General features: G+C 40.1%; 1 protein-coding gene across 3 annotated transcripts in view; it reads left to right on the forward strand.

Moving 5' to 3' along the window:
• tbc1d22a (TBC1 domain family, member 22a) overlaps positions 1-21,049 on the forward strand; it is a 116,799-nt gene continuing 95,750 nt past the window's right edge. For all 3 annotated transcript variants that reach the window (XM_058624103.1, XM_058624106.1, XM_058624105.1), the window contains exons 1-5: positions 1-212; positions 680-736; positions 4,082-4,265; positions 5,069-5,348; positions 7,999-8,181. In XM_058624103.1, the coding sequence (XP_058480086.1) occupies positions 151-212; positions 680-736; positions 4,082-4,265; positions 5,069-5,348; positions 7,999-8,181 (766 nt within the window). In that variant the 5' untranslated portion in view covers positions 1-150. The remainder of the gene's footprint in view (positions 213-679; positions 737-4,081; positions 4,266-5,068; positions 5,349-7,998; positions 8,182-21,049) is intronic.

Below are 21,049 nucleotides of genomic sequence, written 5' to 3' on the forward strand. Positions count from 1 at the left end.
CTTGCTGACCCATTAGACAGTATCAACATGGCAGCTTTCTGAGTTTTGGTGGAGGGAAGGTGGTGTAAATAAACACATAATTCGTGTTTCACAGACAACGACATCGTTCGCGTGTTCGTGTTCGGGACTGTCCGGAGACGCGGAGTGAAAATGTCGAGTGAAGGAAACAGGAAACAGTTCTGGAAGCGAAACGCAGCTAAGGTTCCTGGCAGGTGAGTGACGTGTTCCCTCCTGCTGGCTAGCTTAGCGTAGTTAGCCTCACTACATTGACGCTGCACTGTTGAGCTTCAAGCACAACTTTCGCTGTCACCGACTGTCCTGTTGTGTTGCACACTGTTTACTAAAGTGGTGACCCCTCTTGCATTATATTAAGGTTCGTGGTCCATTAGGCTTTAAGACAGTTTTACACATTGATACTGTTTGCCAGCTAAGAGCTACATTGCTAACAGTGGCTAACAGTGAAGTTATTTACCCACACCGAATTCACAGATTTAAAAATAATTACATAGTAATATATTTACATCGAAGAGCAACCGGGGTCTCAATTTATATTGCTCACAGACGCGTTATCACTGTTTTATCCGATATTGGAATAGTTGGAAGCTAACGTAGCTGACTTGACAGCCAGTTTTAAATGAACTCACACTCCATTGACATTTGCTCTTCTTCACTTCCTTAGCATTCAACATGTATATGGAGCACAACATCCACCGTTTGACCCGCTCCTTCATGCTAAGTAAGTTCAAAGCACATCTTTTTGTGAGCTTGTTGGAGAATATTGAACATTTGTAAGGGGGTTGCCTTTTGTAGTTTCAGTTCCTCTCATAATGTGTTGCAGTTTGGACATTTCTACCTGGAAATTATATTGTAGCTATTGTCATCATCTGTTCTCTTTATCCTCTTTAAAAAACAAAACAAAACTTTATTGTAATAATGGATGATAATATTTCCAAAAATCAAGGACAACCCCATCAGATCATTTTACTTATTCTGGTCTGTATTCAAATTGTTTAGTTTCTCTTTCTTTTCTATGACAAACTTTTCGAATCATTTACTCAGGAACATGGTTTCTTGATGACACAAAGGACTGATAGATGATTACATTAGACTTTTATAGACTGTTTCATTGTATACAAACATTCCAAGCCTAGCGAGAATGTGTGCGCAGTTTGGGGTCAGAAAATGTCCCAACAGAGAAGCGAATAGCATGTACGTCCACCGAATAATTATGAATTATGTTCTTTTGTTGCCGATTAAGGGCCTCTAACAACACCTAAATAAATTAGTACTAGCCAACGGCAATAGTCTGCCTGACCCAGCTTCCATAAAAGATTGGGTAGATGATATTAGCAAGTGGCCAGATATCCAGTCACCAGCTATTCACTCTTACCTTATAGATAAACCGAGCCTGTACACTCGAGAAAGTCCATGCACATACAAGTCTTACAAGGAACGTTTTTAGCACACCATGTGTACTTGTCAGCCCGTTAGCCGGCCGGCAGCTAACTATAAGCTAGCTACGTCCAAGACCACAACATAGCATAGGTTTCATATACGTATGTGCATTGACACACACATTTCTATGAAATCCATGTTTTTCAATTAATCTATAAGAAAAAGCTGATAAATGATAACTTGCATGAAATGAAGTGAGCACTACAAACGTGAGCCTCTTTGACTGCAGTAGCATAATCCCACAGTCTTCTCTTTTTAATGCTTGGAGCCACAGACAATGTCTATTTTTTTTTTTTCTCTCAAAGATATTTTTATTGAGTTTTTACACATTACACAATCACAAAACAAGAAACCTTATCTAACCCAACCCCACCCCTCAAAACACATCATTACCTAGCCAGACACATTCACAAATGAATAAACAGGATAAACACCGACTGTGCTTAATTCCTGGAGTGGTACAGGTAACAGCTGGAAGTCGGGTTTTACTCTGAGAAAATAAAATAAAGTAAAACAAGATAGAAAAGAGAACATATATATATATATATATATATATATATATATATATATATATATATATATATATAAATTATGAACTCACAGATGGGTCAAAAGCAGATGTCTATTTTCTGAAGAACTTGCTGGTTCTATTTTCACAGCCAACTACGTTACATGTAGGCATCTTGTGTGTGTTTTCTGACCCCAAAGTGTGTGCACACATTTCTGTGACATAGCTCTTGAAAGGGTCTATTGAGCTGCTTGTCCCATAATAATAATCAGAATATCAAAATCAGAAAAGGCAGACCTTAAAAGTCCATTGTCTAAAATTTTGGTGAAATTATGGATTTTACCTAGGAAGAAATTGAAGATAAGTGCACAATTATACCTGCTTGTATAAATTGTTGTTTTTCATTATACCAGAGTGAACCTTTCATATTAATATCAGGAGCTGGGTCAGCTTGATCAAGGGTGCCGTTGTGAACCACCATGATTTTACAATAACCCTCGATGGAAAAACGAAACATCTTTTACATTTTGATGCTAAAGGGTACATAGGTTTTCAAACACTTTGTAGGGAAGGGTGAGGTTATGGATATTCAGCTGAAACTACACCAAAAAATAAATCGTGAATTTTACACACTGTAATTCACAGGTCAAATTCAAATTCATTTTGAGTGAAATTTGCATGACATTCATATGTCTTTTTTTTTTTTCTTAAATGAGCCGGGTTATTCAGTGAAAGACAAAAACTGCTGCAGTAACTGAGGCAGCACTACATTATTCTTTAAGCCACATATACAAATCAGGAATTTGCACCCCCCTTTTTTTTTATTTATTTATTTTTTTTATAAAGCATTTGACCACTGATGACACCGTTTGTGATAGGGTGTTGCCATATGTGCTTGAATGTATGACAACCTCTCATGGATGATATCACAGTATAACATTCTTCCGTTTGCACTGCATGGCCATTCCTGTTTTAGAGGAAGTGAACCTACCAGTAAATCTAGTTGGGAGAGAACAGTGTAAAGTTACAAAGACCTACACTTAGTGGTATTGTAATTTACTTGAAAAGTAAATTAAATGAATGTGATTATTATTATTATTATTATTATTAGTAGTAGTAGTAGTAATGGTTTTATTACATTTTTATTGATCAAATGTAGGAAGGAAAGCCTCATTTGGATACAAAATCTGGACCTTCTTGTTCTATTAATTTTAATTTCAGTACTAATCATAAACTGTCACTAATTTACTGTAAACTTTAATTATAAAGTGTGTGGAAAATCCTGTTTGAAAGTGTCACCATTCACCCTTGATTTAGAAATACATATTTGAATTTAAATTTTTTGTGATATATGTCATTGATGCTACCTGTTCTGTTTCTACTCCCCACCCACCAACACACCCTCACACATTGTGAGACAGTAATCATCTATTTCTTTCTTCTCTCTGATGTTTAATCATGTGCGATTCCTTAAGGGGATGAATTTAATTAGCTTTTTTTTTATTAAATAAGTTTAAGTTCAGGTTTTCAAGTTGTGATAAAACTTGGCTAATATGGAATATAAGTCTTCCACTTTATGGTAATTATTTTCTTTTGAACAAATTAGAGCACCTTATTTTTCAATCTGCTCTGTATTGCAAAATGAAAAGTTGAGTTTAATTACATTTTTTTTCTATAGCATTTCTTGTTCCAGCTAAATGAACAGGTATCGTTGCAGTAGAAAGAAAGCAACTGAGTGAAATTTTATCTTTTGAACGTGATCAGATTCTCTGAGGTGTTTAGAGTATCCATGTGTCTTACATTGAGTGCAAGTCACTGACAAGTCTTTTAATAAACAATTTTAAAGCTATACAGATTGCAATCAGTCAGTTAAGTAACATTTTTGTCTATTAGTTAATTGTTAAAGTCTTTACCTTTTTCAAAGGGCTGATGTATGTTTACTTCATTGCCCATCTATCAGTGTCAAACTGATTAACTGTCTGTTTTTTCCTCCCCCTGTGCCTATTTACTTAATCTCCATTTCTTTTCTCTCCTTCCTCTTTTCTTTTAATTCATATCATCTCATTCCCTTTCCCCTTATCGTCTCTGCCTTCATGGTACACTCTCTCTGTTCTCTAGTCTAATTAAAGCAGGAAACAAGCCTCCTCCTGCCACGCCAGGCAAGCCCAAGAAGGCGACCACCTTCCAGGAGTTTGAGAGCATAACCAGTGATGCCTGGGATGTTGGAGACGATGATGATGAGCTGCTGGCCATGGCTGCACAAAACCTCAACATTGAGGTGGTCATGGAGACAGCCAATAAGGTGAACAAACTAATGCAAAGACTTGTGAAAGGAGATGATGGATGTTTGCAGAGATGATGGATGTTTCTTGTTCCATGGAATAGTCAATCGTAAGGGGCATGACTTTTCTCATTGGGTGCGTCTGTTGTGTGTGACAGCAACTGTGCCGATCTGCTGTGTTTTGCGTGTGTCTGTTGTCAACACTGGGTTCTTGTCTTCTGCTCACCTGTGATGTTTTACATAGAGTTTGCTGATGCAAAAAATAACACGTATGCATTAAATAGTCTAAACTCTTCTCTGAATTCAACTAAAAATCACAACTTAAGTGGGAAGCCTTACATGTGTTGGTTGGTGCTGTGCATGTTTTACAAGAACACTATGTTGGGAAAATAAAAAAAGAATGGAATCAGGGAACTGCAATGATGGAGTGCTTTAAATTTGAAGGCTTCATGGAAATATAATGTCTATTCCCAAAAATAGCTGTGCATCGAAAGGCAGCCAGTGTGTCTTCTTAGTTAACATGTGTGCCTCAAGGAAAAGAGAAGTGCGCCATAGCCGTAACGCATCACATGCGTATCTGGTTTAAAACTGGCCTTAGGCCTTAATTATACTCATTTGCTGACTTGCATGCAGACAGTACCAGACACTACAAAGAAGTTGTTTTTGTCTGTCTGTGTATTTGAAATGATTCTATGCCCTTTTTAGTTAGAAATTGGCTGTTGTAGTGGTTTACTAATAAATTTTGTGTCATTCAACAATGGACATATTCTACACTGTGTACAGAGTTTGATAGAATGCTCTCTTTTTTCCTATAAACTTGACAGGTAATAGAGAATCACAGCAAGCAGCAGGAGAGACAGAGGCTGGACGACTCCACAGAGCTAGAGCAGAGAGAAGAGGACACACAGGAGGAAACGGCAGAGGACGAAGAGGAGGACGAGGAGGAGGAGGATGAAGAGGAGGAGGAGGAGGAAGAGGAGGAGGAGGAGGAGGAGGAGGGAGACGTGACCAGCCCAGAGGTGTCGTTTGCCTCCCAGAGCAGCCCTTATACTGATGGTCGCCTGGTTAAGTCCCAAAGCGAAGCTCCAATTGGGTCACCTAAAGGTTAGTCGCCACCATTGCTCACTGTCCAAAAAGTTTTGTGGCTCACCTGCATACTAAAACCTAGACTGTTTATCTGCGGAACACTGTTGTCATGGAATATTTTGAAAGGATGCCCTGAAACCTCCATGCAACCGGAAGGCAGGTCTCATCAATCACCTCACACAGTACCTGTCTGTAACACTTAACTGAGTTTCCATTAACAGGTCTATTCTTGTTTCATGATTTTTTTTTTTATTGATTTTAACATTAACCTTAATAAACAGGTGTTTGGGCAAAGCAACAATAATGGCTTTCACAAAAAAACAACAACATGTCACCCAATTCACTTTTTAATGATATGTTAAAATAGATGAGCATTTTTTTTAATGACTGGTGGGGCTTTTTTGTTGGCTTTATTTGTAAGCCGGAGTGAAATATTGACAGAAAATGAGGAGGAGAGAGTTTGGGAATGACAAATAAAAAACATTTGGGAGTTTAAGTGGGGACCCACTGCTCAAGACTTGCCTTTATTTGCCCAAACCATTCAGCCCAACAGTTGAGCATTCAGTCCACAAAGCAGAGGACTGAGCATTAGAGATTGGCTAATGTTAACACTCACTACAGCAGTGCTACTGATAGACTGCCAATGTTGTGCTATAGTTTGACTTGTGGTTGTGTAGTGTGAAACGTCTTTCAAAACATTGACGTGACACACTCAAGATTTTATAGCAGATCGTTCCTGTTGAAAGATAAACGTTTTTGCTCTGTGTTCTTTCTACACTTATAGACGATGGTGTTTGCAAAGAGATGGCTCTACTGTTGCTTTTTCAGATTGTAACATCAGCAATTGCAGCAGATGGCACACATCATGAATGTCTGGATGACTGTTGTCCTGTCTGGCAGGTCATCTGCTTGTCTGCCTGGGTGTCTACATGTTGCTGTGTGTAGATACAGATGACACGAGCAGTCTGTTGCCTTCTGGCAGTTCCTCTTATCTCCTCAGATAAGATGCAGTATGGGCTTGCACTTTCATAATGTGAGCATGTGATTATGAAACACTCACATTAATAGATGGGTCAACTGTAGGACATTTACAGTAAGGTACACAGCTTTTTTTTCAACTGTATGTTTATTTTCCAACACTTAAATCTTCTCTTCTCTCCTTGGCCAAGTATAATAATAATAATAATAATACTACACCGCACGACTTTCATTAGTGAGGCTCCATGTACTCACATTAATCATGGCAGTCATCATCCAACAACCATGTATGTAAGAGAGCAAGGGGTACGCATGCACACACACACACACACCTGTTGTCATTGACAATCTCTGCAGCCTCTGGTTTTCCTGTTATACTAGTTCATGTGATCTTCTATCTTTGTATGTGTGTTTTCTTTCTTTCATGTATTTTTCCTAATTTGGAAGAATGGACAAGTGGCCTTAACTGACTTCCTTAGTTTTTCTTTTTCACTAGCAAGTTAAAACATAAAACTTATTAAATGTGCTATAAAAGAAGTAAATTGTGACAGTCACACATGGCTCTACTACAAAATAAACAGTGGCTGGCCCTAATAAGCTTTTTTAATTATTGAAAGTGCAAATAAAGGGGTTGAGAACAGATCCGTTGCCTTTTATTTGCGCCTGTAAAGACTAAAAGGGGTATTAAAATGGGCAGAGTTCCAGTTTTGTTAATTGCTGTGGAGTTTGTGTGACTGTGTCCACACAGTTGAAATGTTGGCATCTTTCTTTATGAATGCAAGCTTCTTTATAAACTTTTGCTGAGTGTTATGACACAAGGAACTTCCCTCTCCGCACAGTCACTGTGAACTTGGCAGCTTGTTAATAACTTGTGTGTGTGAGAGCGACTGTTCTTTTTTTATTTAGCACATCTGGGGGAACATGTGGCCCCTCAGCAGACTGAATTAATGTGTTTGCGCATCCGCTGATGTAGATGCTTCACAGAAATGTTGCAACAACTGCTGCTTTCCTGGAGGCTTATAACAAAACAAACCATTAACAGTAACTACATTCATTTACACCTGGCGAGAAAAAGATTTAAGCCTTCAAATAATAATGGTATAAGGCAAATTTCCCATTGTAGGTTATTGTGGGGGTTATTTAATCCAAATGGCCAGTTTTCTACCTTTTTAAGTATTTTCTTTTCAGAAAATGTAATTTAATTGAATACATTGAATTTGCTTTTTAAAAATATGACACTTAGTGAGGCGTTGAAACAGAAGTCGGAGTATCTTTAAGTTTAAACAATAATTCAAAAGAGATTTATATGAGATTTGATTGGATCGCACAAAGGTTGCCATAGTTGAGTGAATACAGGGCAACCCAGAGCTGTGGAAGACTTTTATCCTCCACTGTGTGGGTGGATGAGAGAGAAATACAAACTTTAGAGCAAAACCATACTCTTTTAAACAGGTAAACAAAGTTTCTTCAGACTGAGAGCCAAACAGACATCGGTGGTGAGACTCCAGATAGATCACTTGGTAATAAACACAAAATATTCAGTTCTACTACATGTAATGAAATATTTCTTTCCCAATTTGGCCAAAAAGCTGCAAAGTCAACAAAGTCCTATCCTGCATCCTGTGAAATCCGTCCGTTTGTGTGTTTACATAACCCTTTGCCCTCCCTCGTGTCTTTGTCTGCCCATTAGATGCAGCGGGTGAGTGTGCAGCCCTCCACAGACAGCGTTCTCTGCCTCACCGGCCACCCGTTATCCCACTAGTGGCTCGCATGGCTGACCAGAACACATCTGGCACCCCAGCCATGACAGAGAGGGAAGCGTCCCGCCTGGACAAGTTCAAACAGTTGCTAGCTGGGCCCAACACAGATCTGGGTAAGAGATGCTCATCTAACAGTCACTCAATTTTCTCCCCATTTCTGATATGTCCCCCCCCCACACACATACACACTTCCTCGCACTTCTTTGCTTCTCACACATAGTTTGTTCACTCTGCCAGCTGTTCTGAGCTTTTAATGATGCTGTGAGGGAGAAAGTCATCCAGCCATCTGGACATGCAGATTACATGGAAAAAATACCACCACCAACAAAAGCAAATGACAGCCTTTTGTTTTAACCAATCGACAGGCCTTTATTGTTTATCCAACCCCAGAGACTTTGTTTGCTATCACTGCTACCCCCAGTGGCCTTGATATCCTCGCAGATGTCCCTCTCCATTTGATTACTGTTCTCTGAAACCCAAACTATTTTTACAGAAACTTGTATCCATTTTGAGGTAGATACAACATCCTCAAAGATGGTCTGAGTGTACAATTTTATTAAAAAATAATAATAATAATAAAAAAAAATAATAATAATAGATAATCCAACCAGTGACTAGTCTATAATGGGAGAGTAATTACAGGGAGTAATGTAATGAAAGTGAAAAACTGCTATTGTAGCATGAATCTGTGGAGTTATAAGCACATTTCACAAAAACACCTACAGTGTTCAGTTTGGGGAGCATAGTTGAATGATTCATACAGGGAAAATCAGAGAACTGAGCTGCCAAAATTAGTCCGGCATATTAAAACTCTATAAAAGTACTATATATACAACTAAGAAAAAAATATAAGATGTTTTTCTTGAGAAAAATGAACTCCAATACAGATATTTTCCATTACAAATCACTATTATTGACAGCAGAAGCTCGAGAAGATGTTTTTATTCAATACAATTTTACTTGTGTAGCACCAAATCACAACATACAACCTTACATTAAAAACACTGCAAGGGTAACTTTTCATCTCACCAGTCAAGATTATTTTAATTTGTATTTGCTAATTAGATTATATATATATATATATATATATATATATGCACTGTCAAAGCTGCTGTTAGAAGCTCTCTTGTGTGCAACTTTTTTCTGCGTTAAGTGACGGATGTACATCTGATATCCTAGGGTAGTTTTTATGTGCTTATGGTGCACTGTGCATGTGTTTGAGTGTCGCCTCATAGAAAGGGAGCATGGAGTGGGACTCCAACAGCGAATTTACAAAAGTGCAGACGTTTGCAGGAGTAAGGGTTACGTGCCTGTCTAAATACCCTAAATATGCTAAATGCAGAAAGACTGTGTCGGGGATATTTCGCTGCAGAAATTACACAGTTTAAATACCATACCTGCCATTGTTAAATGATCGCTGTGGTCTTAATATACCACAACTAAAGAGGCTAGCAGGCATTTATCTGCGACAGGCTCATATTAGAGGCAAACCTTTTATTCCCGTTTCTTCTCTTTTGATTTCTGCTGTTCAGAAATTGAGTGTCACTGCTGTCAACACAAAATCAACAGGTCATCTTTGTATTTCACTATAGGATATAGGATTATCTAAAATTAGATTAGATTTTTGTGGTATAACATTAAAAACTAGCCAGATCAGTTCTGGATTAAAAATGTCATCAATGTTGTACTGGGCTGGTTTCACACTGTATGCTTGTGCAGGGCGCGATGATGGTAGATTTGTTGTCTCACGCGCTCATGTCCTTCACATCAGCTGTGTGAATCCTCTTCACCTGCTGCAGAGCTTCTGTGTAGCTTCGGCTGCGTTTTATGTGACGTTGAACACCATAAAACACACTTGTAAACATTCTAATAACTCCTCTGCATTCAACTAAATACCAGGATTCTTCAGTATTGAGCAGCGTATTTGTATGTGGCTGCACATTATTTCACAATGAAAGTGTATACTATATAGACCAAATGCGGGCAGTGTGAAACGAGCCAAACTACAATTCAGTAATTCAGATTAAATATAAACCGTGCAGAACCACACTCTTTTGTTCTGTAGCCACACTGTCAACAGCTTCGCATATTTAGAAAAACTGACCCCAGTGTGTACATTCAGTACATTTGCTCTTTAATTTTCACAGTATCTTTGTCACCACTAAAGGATCTTTTCTAATATGTTAACGCTGCATTCACATCCATCATGTGCCATCAGCACAGGCTGCTGATTGGTTTAGCTGTAAGTGTGCACATTTGTATCACTTGGATCACTTTGCCACTGCTTTACTTGCCACACGTAGATTACTCTTAGCATTGGCCAAGATCCTAAAATGTAAATGCAGGATTTCATTAAGTTTGAATGGCCTTAGTCAGCACAGTATTTCACCTCTGTGTGCACGTTCCCCTTGGAAACTTTTTAAGCGAAACAAACTGGTTCACAAGTCATCAGCATTCGTCAACTTTCGGCGCGGCCTGCTCGGGAAGAGTGTATCGTGCACTTCAGCAGAGTGTCGTGAGACGTCAGCCGCCATTAAGGCCTGCCAGGCATCACAATCTGGCTGACTAAATTTAGTTTGGTCTCTGCGCCATGATTAGATAGCCCAGAACGGGTGAGCCATGCTGCCGGCTGCTGGCAGCATGAAAGATGAACTTCATTCACAGGACATAATTAAGTGAAGGAGTCAGGGTAGGGGGGGTGATAAGGAACGGGGCAGAGGGATAGAGGCAGATAAGATAAGATAAGATGAAACTTTAATGATTCCCTCGGGGAAATTGGGTCATTGCGGCAGCAAAGAATGGGATACAGATGAGAATACAAAGCGACGAAAAATAAAATTTCCACCAGTTGAAGTAATTCAAACCTGTAACTGAAAATAATCTGTTAATAGCTTAAGTAACTTGTTGTTATCAGTCGTCTTAAGACCTCGGTTTATGAGGTTGTTCGTCTGATTTGAAATACTGATATCATTTTTCAATTTACACACGAGCAGATTGTTTGACTTTTCCGTGAAGGGGGAAGATGACAAGAAGGATTAAACTCCTTGTCAGTAATGCGTAGGTCACTGTTCCCCGCATTGCCGTCTGTGACACATTTCCACGCATACAGATTCTCCACACATACTGGTAGACACTGTCAGCGGGGATGACGCCCCCTTGTGTAAAAGAGAAACTCGACCGACTGTCCTTGAAGCTCGAAGCAAGGGAGGGCTGAGATGATGCATTAGCTGGTCCCTTCAGTTGAACGGTGTCATTAATTGCCGCAGCCGCCATGTTTTTGGGACAAGCCATGGTGACATGTCATGGCTGCTTCTCTCCTGAGTCCACAGTTAGTCTGTGTCTGAATGTGTGGCAGGCAGTTTGACCGCGAGCGTCCATATACGTGGCTCATACCATAGCATCGTAGCTTCAGTACGTTGAGTTGCAGGTTGTCGGAAGCACGAAGTTTCACTTTTCATGTCTGAGCTGTTATGAAACTTTGCTGAAACCACTCAAAAAAGCCCTGCAGTGAGCTGAAGTGAAGGCAGCTTCACTCACCTGATTTCCCCCTTTTCCTTTTACTTGTCAACATCATTTCAGTTTTTATACCTGTCCGACTTTCCTTCACGATCACCTGTGCAATGCATTCAGATCTCTAACAGCACTGTCAGTTTCTCTCTGTCTCTTTAACTCCCCCTCTCTCCCCCTCGTTCCTTCTCTCTCTCTCTCTCTCTGCCGAGCCTTGCGACAGGTTGTGACAGCGGCCTGTTTAGCATGTAAGGTCATGTAGAAGGTGATGACCCGTGCACGTGCGAGAGTAGGGTGATTGATGTCCGGTTGATCTCGCCTAATTATTCCTGATGTCCTGAGGCGAGCCTGTCTGTTGCATGAACCTGAACACAGCACCCACTGTGCGGTCAGTGAGGAGGGAGTTCTTTCAGCCGGGGATACTGAGGAGGAAGGAAAACTGACTGATATAGCAACTCCATCCAGTAACAAGAGTTTCACTTCTTGTTACTGCTGCGCTGGGTTTTATGTCGGAAGATGACGTCTTTTTACACGAATAATCAGATATCGGAAGAATGTACTTGAATATTGAGTGAATTAGTTGAGCACAATCACTATGAAATTTTTAAGCAAGTCATAAAAGCAATATAGCATTAAATCAGTTTATAATATTAATCATTATGTTTTTAATTCCAATAAAAAAACGTGTTTTTGATGTATGTGCCCTTCTTGCTAAACTGATTTCCAAGAGTAGGCCTGGATTCAAACCCTCCTGCTGTTGCAGCAAAATCTATTTACATATGTGCACATGCAGATGTATTTGACTGCAGTGAACTTCAAAGTTTCAGTCTCTTGTATCACGTTCATCCGTAGAGAACTGCCAATTAATCATTTGTAGGGGAAAATTAAAATCAAACCGAACAACATGTAAAAAGACATCGATTCGCTCGTCAGGAATGAAATGAAACGCCGCTCAACCCCTCACTCCCTATCGGCATTTTGTACAGACCTCGGTATTGACATTCATCATTCATAGAGCCCGTCGATAAATAAACTTGTACACACAAAAGGGCTTGTCTCACCTCAACTGGGCCGTTGTTTCCCCTATCCTGTTCCTCATTTTGTTTTCCATATGCGATGAGCTTGGAAATAAACGGGGCTTGTCTCCTTCATTATTTTCTTCCTTTAGGTTTTGCCGAATTAGTGAAATACGGTTGTCTCCAGCGAACGGAGCTTAGCGTTCATTTTGAGACAGCTCCATGTCACTGGCTCGCCAAGGAAGCAAATATGCCAGCCTTCCAGTTAAGTCCCTCCGGCTAAATAAATAACAGTGAATAGTTTATAGTTAAAAGTGCTGTCACTTTTGTTCAGGTTGACACAGCAGTCTTGGTCCTCCAGCAGCCACCCAGGATGACATTTTTGTTAAGATGGTCTGTCATATTTTTTCCATATCTTGTTATAGATTCAAGCTATTCATGTTTTCAGTTGCTTGTGAGCCACTTGCCCTTTGATAAGCAACATCGCCAAGTTTCTACCGACTTTCTGCATAGCGTTTTATTTTTAATAGACTTTAAGACAAATAGCTGGCATCTGACATCAAGCAGTTAGTGCTGGATCACAGAAATACTGCTGTTGCTATGGCAATGATCCTTCTTTCTTTTCTCGTGGCAATTTATCCTTCCCCTTTTCATCAATACTTCTCCTTGTTTGTGACTTGTCTTCCTCTTTTTTTCCCCTCTGATTACTCTCTTTGTGGTCATTTAGGAGGTTCACGTCACATGTGAACTCCTTGGTAAAAGCATGCTGGACACAGACACCATTAAAAAAACATAATTTCTAGCAATTACAAAGAAACTGATGACTAAGAATGAAGAAACAACAAATAAATGCCCACATAACAAGACTATGCAGTTGCACTTCTTTCATTACATTGCTTCCTGCCGGTATGCCTCTACCCTCTGTTGGGGGTGCTACAGCTCTTTGTTACACATCCACCACCAGCACCTGCATCACAGTACAGCTTCTCCTCTTCTGCCATCTTCGTCGCTGCAGAAGCTGTGGCAGACCTGTTTCTTTTTTGCCATGCGTTGCTTGCTTACTCACTATAACTCAAGTGCTACAATGTGCAATCCTGTTACACAGCCGCGGCCATATGACAGGCTTAACATCAGCACTGTTTGCCAAGTTAATAGCCTGCCATCAATGTGGTGATGTAATTCAACTGAACTCAGTCCTAATGCGTCTGTGCATGTGTAGCAAGTTCTTTGTGTGCGACTCTTTTTTGCAAAGTGCAGAGAAGAGATGATGTAACATTAGTCTGTCATGGTAAGTTCAATTTTTTCTCTTGTAAAGTCTCAATGCAAGTTTTTTTTTTATTTGAAACATCAATAACATGCATTTGCTGAAAGCTACAAAGGAGCGAAAGTGCGCTGTATGTTGTTTTCTGGATAATACGTGACTTATTTTTAGATACAGTGAGAATGCTGAATCTTAAAATCTCAGCATTTTGTAATTTCACTTCTGCTTTAAGAAGTGTACTCCACTGTGTCTCTCTCGCACAACAGCCATGCCAACAGTCAGGGGTATATATATATGTATGTAATATGTGCACATGAATGTTGGCGTGTGCACTGCCTTCGAGCATGTCCCCAGGCAAAACACCTGACTTAATAAGGTTGGTCTAAGCACCAGCTGTCTTTTGTGTCAGTAGCATCCCAGGTTGCCTGGTTTAGTTTATTCATACGTTACACCATGTTGTCCTTCCATGTGAACCTGTAAGAGAAGCTTGACTGAACACACCTCAGCCCGTACAGTTCACATCTGTTCTCGACTGGCCGCCAGAAACTGCTGATTGTGTGTCCACTGGCAGTATTTCCACTTCAACCTGACAACTCATTGTGCACATTTTTGTGATTTATTGACTTATAGCCCGAGGTCTGTTTTTCATCAATGCACTGAAGTTTGTCTCAATGCTATTACAAGATTATATGTGTGTAATAATATAGTCATCTGTCAGGTTGTTCTTTCCCCAAGGCACTTTGTAACTCCTGCTCTCATCCTACCACAAACTAGCACCAAACTGGACGTTAGTTATAACCTTGTTTATATTAAGGGTAATGTTAACATGAGGTATTTGAAATATGAATCACTTAAAACTCCTCTGGTTTTCGACACCATAGGACTCAAACCTAACAGATCACAAGATGGCAAGGTTTTTTTGTTAATCTTTGAATTGTTAATCCATTACTATTACAATAAATTATAGCGATAGTAAATTGATTAATCAATGTCTTAATCAGCCGCCAACTATTTTCTTCATGGAGATATTTGAGTTTTGCATGGATTGAATGTTCAGTCATTTGAAAAATGGCTCAGCGTGCCTTTTTTTTCTTTACCTACTATTCTCAGTTGCATAGTGTGTAAGGGGCGACGGTAGCTCAGTGATAGAGCGAGTCATCTTTCAACTTGAAGGTTGTGGTATCCGCTAGTCTACATGCCGATGTGTCCTTGGGCAAGACATTTAACCCCACGTTGCTCCTGATGGCTGTGCCGGCAGCGTGTGAATGGTTATGAAAGATGAGTGACAGAAAATGCGCTGCCCATAGACGCACTGCATGAAAGTGTGAGTGAATGGGTGAATAAAAAAATATCCCTCCCAATATAATCACTACCAGCAAAAATGGCATAACAGAAATTAAAAAATAAAATAATTTTTTTAAAAAGTCACTAGGTCAAATATTTTAGAACTTGTTTCATCTAAATCAGTTTAAGGCAAGGCAGTCTCTATGGAATTGACTTTACAAGTCCTTATTATAGCGCTTTCCCACACATACACACACATTCTCACACCTGTTCACTCATCTATGCTTGGTGTCCTCTCCCAGCCATCTGGGCCATCCATCAGGCCTCCCGAGCAGGTATAATCCAGAGGGGAGTATCTTTTTACAAGAGTCCCATTAGTTTATGAGCCGTCTGCTCCCCGGCGCCATCACTTTGTCCTCTAGATGAGTTGGACCGTTCGGGACTCTTACAGTATTCAAGGTTTATAGGAGGGGAGCTTAACTTTTTAATACACTGCATGATAAAGGTATCTGTCTTGACTGTATTGTCTTCCTGACACTGGCCAAATGGTTTCAGATGACACTGGTTGTCCCAGTTCAAGAAGGAATAGCATTCATCTGCTTTTTACCATTGTAATATTGTCCAAGGTGTTTGGGAGTATGTGTCGCAGTATTTTCAAAGTGTAAAGCACAGTAAATGGTGGTGTTAAGAAGTCTGAACACACTTTCCCGTTTCTTCCCTTTTTATACTTGAAAACCTTACTGCTAAGCATGTTTGCACCAAATAGCACAGCACAGTACAGTTCATTTCAGTTAGGTACAATTATTTGCGTCTCCATTATCAAATGTTTAGAAGGTACCAAAATAACTGATCTGTAACACACCGGTTTTTGGCACCCTTCCACTGGGGTACCAAGAACAGTGGTCAGGCTCCTAAAGGTTGGAACTAGACTGACTGCAGTCTATTGACTGGTCAACAGATAATCGTCACTTGCGTGTGATGGTAGTGAGAAATGGCGGTGTTTTTCCATGCTGCCTTCTCAAACAATGTTTGGTGGAAAGAACACAAAATGCCCTCTGTCCTTCAGTGTTCCTTACTGTTGGCTTACTGTGTCCTGGTGTGATGTTACAGTATTTAGGTAGCTCGTGCAGCTGTCATCATCTGGCCTACACACACTGTGTCATAAACCCAAACCACATCTAGGTTTATCACTCAAAACCACACCGTGGTGAACTAAACTGCACTGTGTCGCTTGGTGGAAATGAGGTTCTACAGTGCTCACCCTGAATATGCTGAGGCAAATCCTGTTCTGGAATATGAACCTTTGAAGCTTTGGCAGGTGTGTGCGGTATTCACATGTGTCAACGTGTGTGTTGCCGAGAACCCTGTGGTGTTTTGCCCCAGTGGTCGCGCTCCGTCTGAATGCTGCCTGAATAGTGCATGGCTCCGGCCCGCCAACCATCTTCTCTCCTGCTCCTATCAGCTCCTTGTTCAGCCAGCAATGACTGACAGCACCTTCTCCCTTCTCCACAGTCTTCTATTCTTCTTACTGGCTCCTTTATAGAGAACCATGCAAATAGGTAGGCAGACTGAATGACAGGCAGGTAGACAGTTGTGTGCAGGTTCATTTTTGCACAATTACATTCAAAATCCCGCATAAACACACGCACACGTTTGTAGTAAGAGCTCTTACTCGCTTTCAAAAGCTCTTCGAACCTCGTTGTTTTAGTCCACTTGGTGTATGATTACTCTTATGGTGGCACATCATTGTAAATGCACCATTTATGTACAGTGGAGATAATTATCTAACTTCTAAAATTCTTAAGGGATCCTTAGTTAACATTAGCAAGATAGAGTCCTATCATCACATCCTGCCCCTCTTTCATCATTGTCTCTGAACATTTTTAATTAATTATTTTTATTTTTCACATTTAAGGGTAAATTGGCATCCACTCCACCAGGTAGTTAAATTTAGAAGCTGTTCATTTGTCATCATATAAACAAACCACTACAGCTACCATGAAAATGTGCCTGTATGGCAGCAGGGGTACTTGCATCACTGCTGTGTTTGTCTATATCCATTAGGCTAGAGCTGCAGTTGGACTTAAATTAAAATGACCTGCCTTATAGTAAGCCTTTATTCCAAGGCTGGGTTTTTTAGTAAGGCTGCAAGGATTAATCGACTATTAATTTAAATTTAAAAGTTTTTTTGCACCATATAACAAAGAATTTCTTTGTGGACATCAGCATTTTGAGTTTTGGGTAACACTAACCAAAATCAAATCAAATATTTTCTTACAATTTATCGACCAAACAACTAATTGATGAATCGAGAAAATAATTGACAGATTTATCCATTATGAAATTAATGGTTAGTTGAAATCCTAGTTTTTAGTCATTTGTCTTTTGTTTTTTTGAAAAAAAATTTGTAGTTGTGAAAACCAAGTTCCAGTTTCACTTTATCTGTCCGTTTAGGCCTTGACTACTGCAAAAGTGTGTCCATGTAGCTGAAATGTTAAAGCAATGGTGCTGTGACCCACATGTAAGTGGTCCAAATCCCCATGCAGGCCGAGAGAATCTGGGCCAGAAAGGTGAATAAGACACATTCTCTGCTCTCAGCAAGTACTGTACACTTGAGGTGGCCTTTATGAAGACACCCAATCCCCATCTGGCGCACCAACGCTGCTGTAGGCAAAGGTACATGAGTGACTGCAATGGGAATTTCCACATTGTGTTGTGCCCCTTCCTTTCATTTTAAACTACTCAATTCCTTTGCTTTTATTGCTTGGTTAAATAAGTTTTAATGAAAAGAAATTATGATATTTAGTTATATTTTGCCCCCTTAACATTTCAAGAGTCATTGAGCATTCATTACCTACGAGGGTCCCACATCAGAACAGCTGTTGTGGGTGTTCAACAGAAGGTACATGGTGTCCTAATCACCCCCTGTTGTCCCCAGCTTAACTCCAGCCAAGACAAAGTGCACCCGTGTAAGTTCATGCATAATGGAATACAGTAGACATGCAGAGGGAAGACTAGCAGCGGCTGCCCTTGAGTTGCACATTGCCGATGTTACAGGTGTTTTCATGCTGGGTAGGAAAAAAGATTCCTCCTGACTAATTCCCCCGGAGGTCTGCGCTTACCAGCATATTAAACGTCCTCATTCCCGATCACACCAATTTTAATGCATGTGCAAAAATTACGTGATACTTTATTGGTCCCATTAGGAAAATTGTGTTGTCTCTTGTACCCGTGTGCATATAATTTTAAATAATTGCCTGGTGAATTGACTGTAACTGGAGTTTTGGCTTAATGAGTTGCTGCTGCATTGTTTGTACCGAGACCTGTTGAAGAAAATTAGTTTTGGATGTACAGATTACCGCATGTAGGGAGAGTGACATCATTTGTGGGCTTGTTTGCACTGTTTTCTTTATTCTCTGGGATCTTGTTGCCTCAGAGGACAGCTGCAGAATCCTTTTTTAGGCACATTGTGATACGTGCCCACGGAGCAAAAACAACAGATAATTTCTTTTTTTTTAAATGTTATAGAATGCCTTTAATTTATTCCAAAGATGAAAAACTTGACTGCCTCATTTATAATGCACAAGGTAGGCCCTAGAGAGTCAGATATGTTTTCTGAGAGATGAGCTAGGCTTTCACTAATGAAATGACATCTGCAATTTAGCCTGAGTGTCAGCTATGCTCACATCGCCCTCACTCTCTGTCTCTGCCCACCTTTGGAAATGGACTTGTATTCTACAGAGATGATTTCTGAGGAATTAGAGCTCAGAGGAGTGCTGCTGTATGCTGTAGTGAGCATTTAGGAGAAAGTGGAATAGATGCATTTCCTTTGAGAGTGTATTTGCATTAGAATAAAGTGTCACCATGGAATTTATTTCACAGATGGATTATGGATTATGTGTTTCCATGAGGGGATCTTCTCTCAAAGCAGCCTTTTTAGCCTGGGACTAATTACAATGTGTGAAACTGGAAGAGTATGGTGAGACATTATTTATCCTGGTACAATTTACAATGTACTCTCCCACTGCAGAGTGTCAGGGCTCTGCCAGTCAAACTGTAGGTCGTGGTCATCAAACTGTGGATTCTTCAGTGGTCTGCCCGGCTCTCTGCTGTAGAGAGTTTGAAATAGGCTGTGTCTGGGGTTTACTGCAAACCGTTTGATGTATGGGCATAACATGCACAATCGCTATTGCTGGCCACATGGCTCCAAGTAAATATTTGCTCCTTGCCCTTTCCACACATTTACATATGCCCACACAAGGAGCCTCTGCAGTGCACACGTTCATTCCTCCACAAAACCAGTCTTAGAAAACCTCTGACCAGAGGTGAGATCACCGCAGCATGAGGATGAGACCATTAGCCAATTTGTGCCCCACGTTCCTTCTTCACCCCTCCTCTGTACCCCCATGGCGAGATTAATGCCAGGTAGGGGAAATATAACATAGTTTAATTAAGCCCGAGTCCAAAAGATTCATGGACTAATTTCTTTGTCTGACAGTGCAAATGAAGGTTCAAAGGGTGCAAGGCATGAGGAGAGACACTCTTGACTCGCCGTTAGGAGCGTAATGAATGTGGAGGTGCACACAGGATAACGATTTCACCCTGTTAGACTTAAATGAATTCTCTATAACTGCTCTTCAGCTGCCCTGCTCTGCACGCGTAAAAAGCAGATGTCACCGTGAATGGCCTCGTGGTTCAGTTGTGTAGGTTTGGCTGCAGAGATTTCAGAGATATCAAAAATGGGGAGCTGTGAAATAAAATATATATATATAAAAAATACTTTTTTTGAAGCAATCAACAGTCAAAACTCATTACTAGGTGTTTCCTGAGCTTGGAAACAACAATGGGACTGGCAGCAACTCCAGTGCATAGTCAGGCTGTCACTTTTTCCCCCAAATCATGCTTGAATGAAAATAATGTGACACCATTCCTCTCAAAAAATTTTAGATATCCCCCCCGAGGTGCGCGCACACACACACGTCCACAAAAACAAACAAGATGACATAATTTAAAAACAAATAGTCACGTGAGGCTGATCACGTGTTGTGCAGCTCATCTATGAACAGCTTCGTCCATGCATTTGTACATTTCTTTTGTTGTCTTTGGTGTAGGACCGATAATACTTTGACTTTTCAGATGCTTTGTTGTTATGATTGTCCACATAGGAGGACATTTTAGTTTGTGTGCGTCCTCCATTTTTACAGCGAAACAACATAACATCACTGTCTTTTTTTTCTTTACAGATTTCTTCTTCTTTCTTCTTCTTTATTTTAATATTAACCCCCCCCATTTGGAATTTCTGATTAAGTGTTAGCCCACTTTTTCAGTATGAATACAGACTGTGAAAGTGGGGCCTCCTAATCCCTTCATCAGTACATTCAATAGTTACTTTTCAGTTAAATTGACATTGAGGCCTTTATTAGACATCATCACACTCAAGATGGTAAGTGTCAAGACAGACTAAAGTTGATTTAGATGCAGATGATTCTATTGCATACATCAGAAACGGATGCACACATGTCCATACACTGCCCTCCACTCGCTGTGAGCAGAGATGAAGAGAATCCACCAGCAGTACCTTTACCTTTGTTACCTTAGTCATGTCTGAGAGAGTTTTTTAAATCTTTGTTTTAAGTGCAGTTAACTACTGCACAGTAGGCCTTGGGGTAATCGAAACCTTCCCATACTGTGGTTGTCTGACAGCCTCCAAACCAACAGAGCCATGCTGTGCACTAGATCACTGTATTGGATTTCTATATAATTAAAGTCACAGGGGACAGGGTAAGAGAGAACTTTTAAGTGGAAGATGCACAGGAACTATAGGGAATAAATAGCTTCTCCCATCAGTTGAACAAGCTCTAATGCGTTTCACTCAATTTAGCCAATGGACTTAGCCCATTCCTGTTTAGGTGA

Source organism: Solea solea, chromosome 3 (assembly GCF_958295425.1).
Source record: "Solea solea chromosome 3, fSolSol10.1, whole genome shotgun sequence".
In the NCBI taxonomy this organism is placed as follows: domain Eukaryota; kingdom Metazoa; phylum Chordata; class Actinopteri; order Pleuronectiformes; family Soleidae; genus Solea; species Solea solea.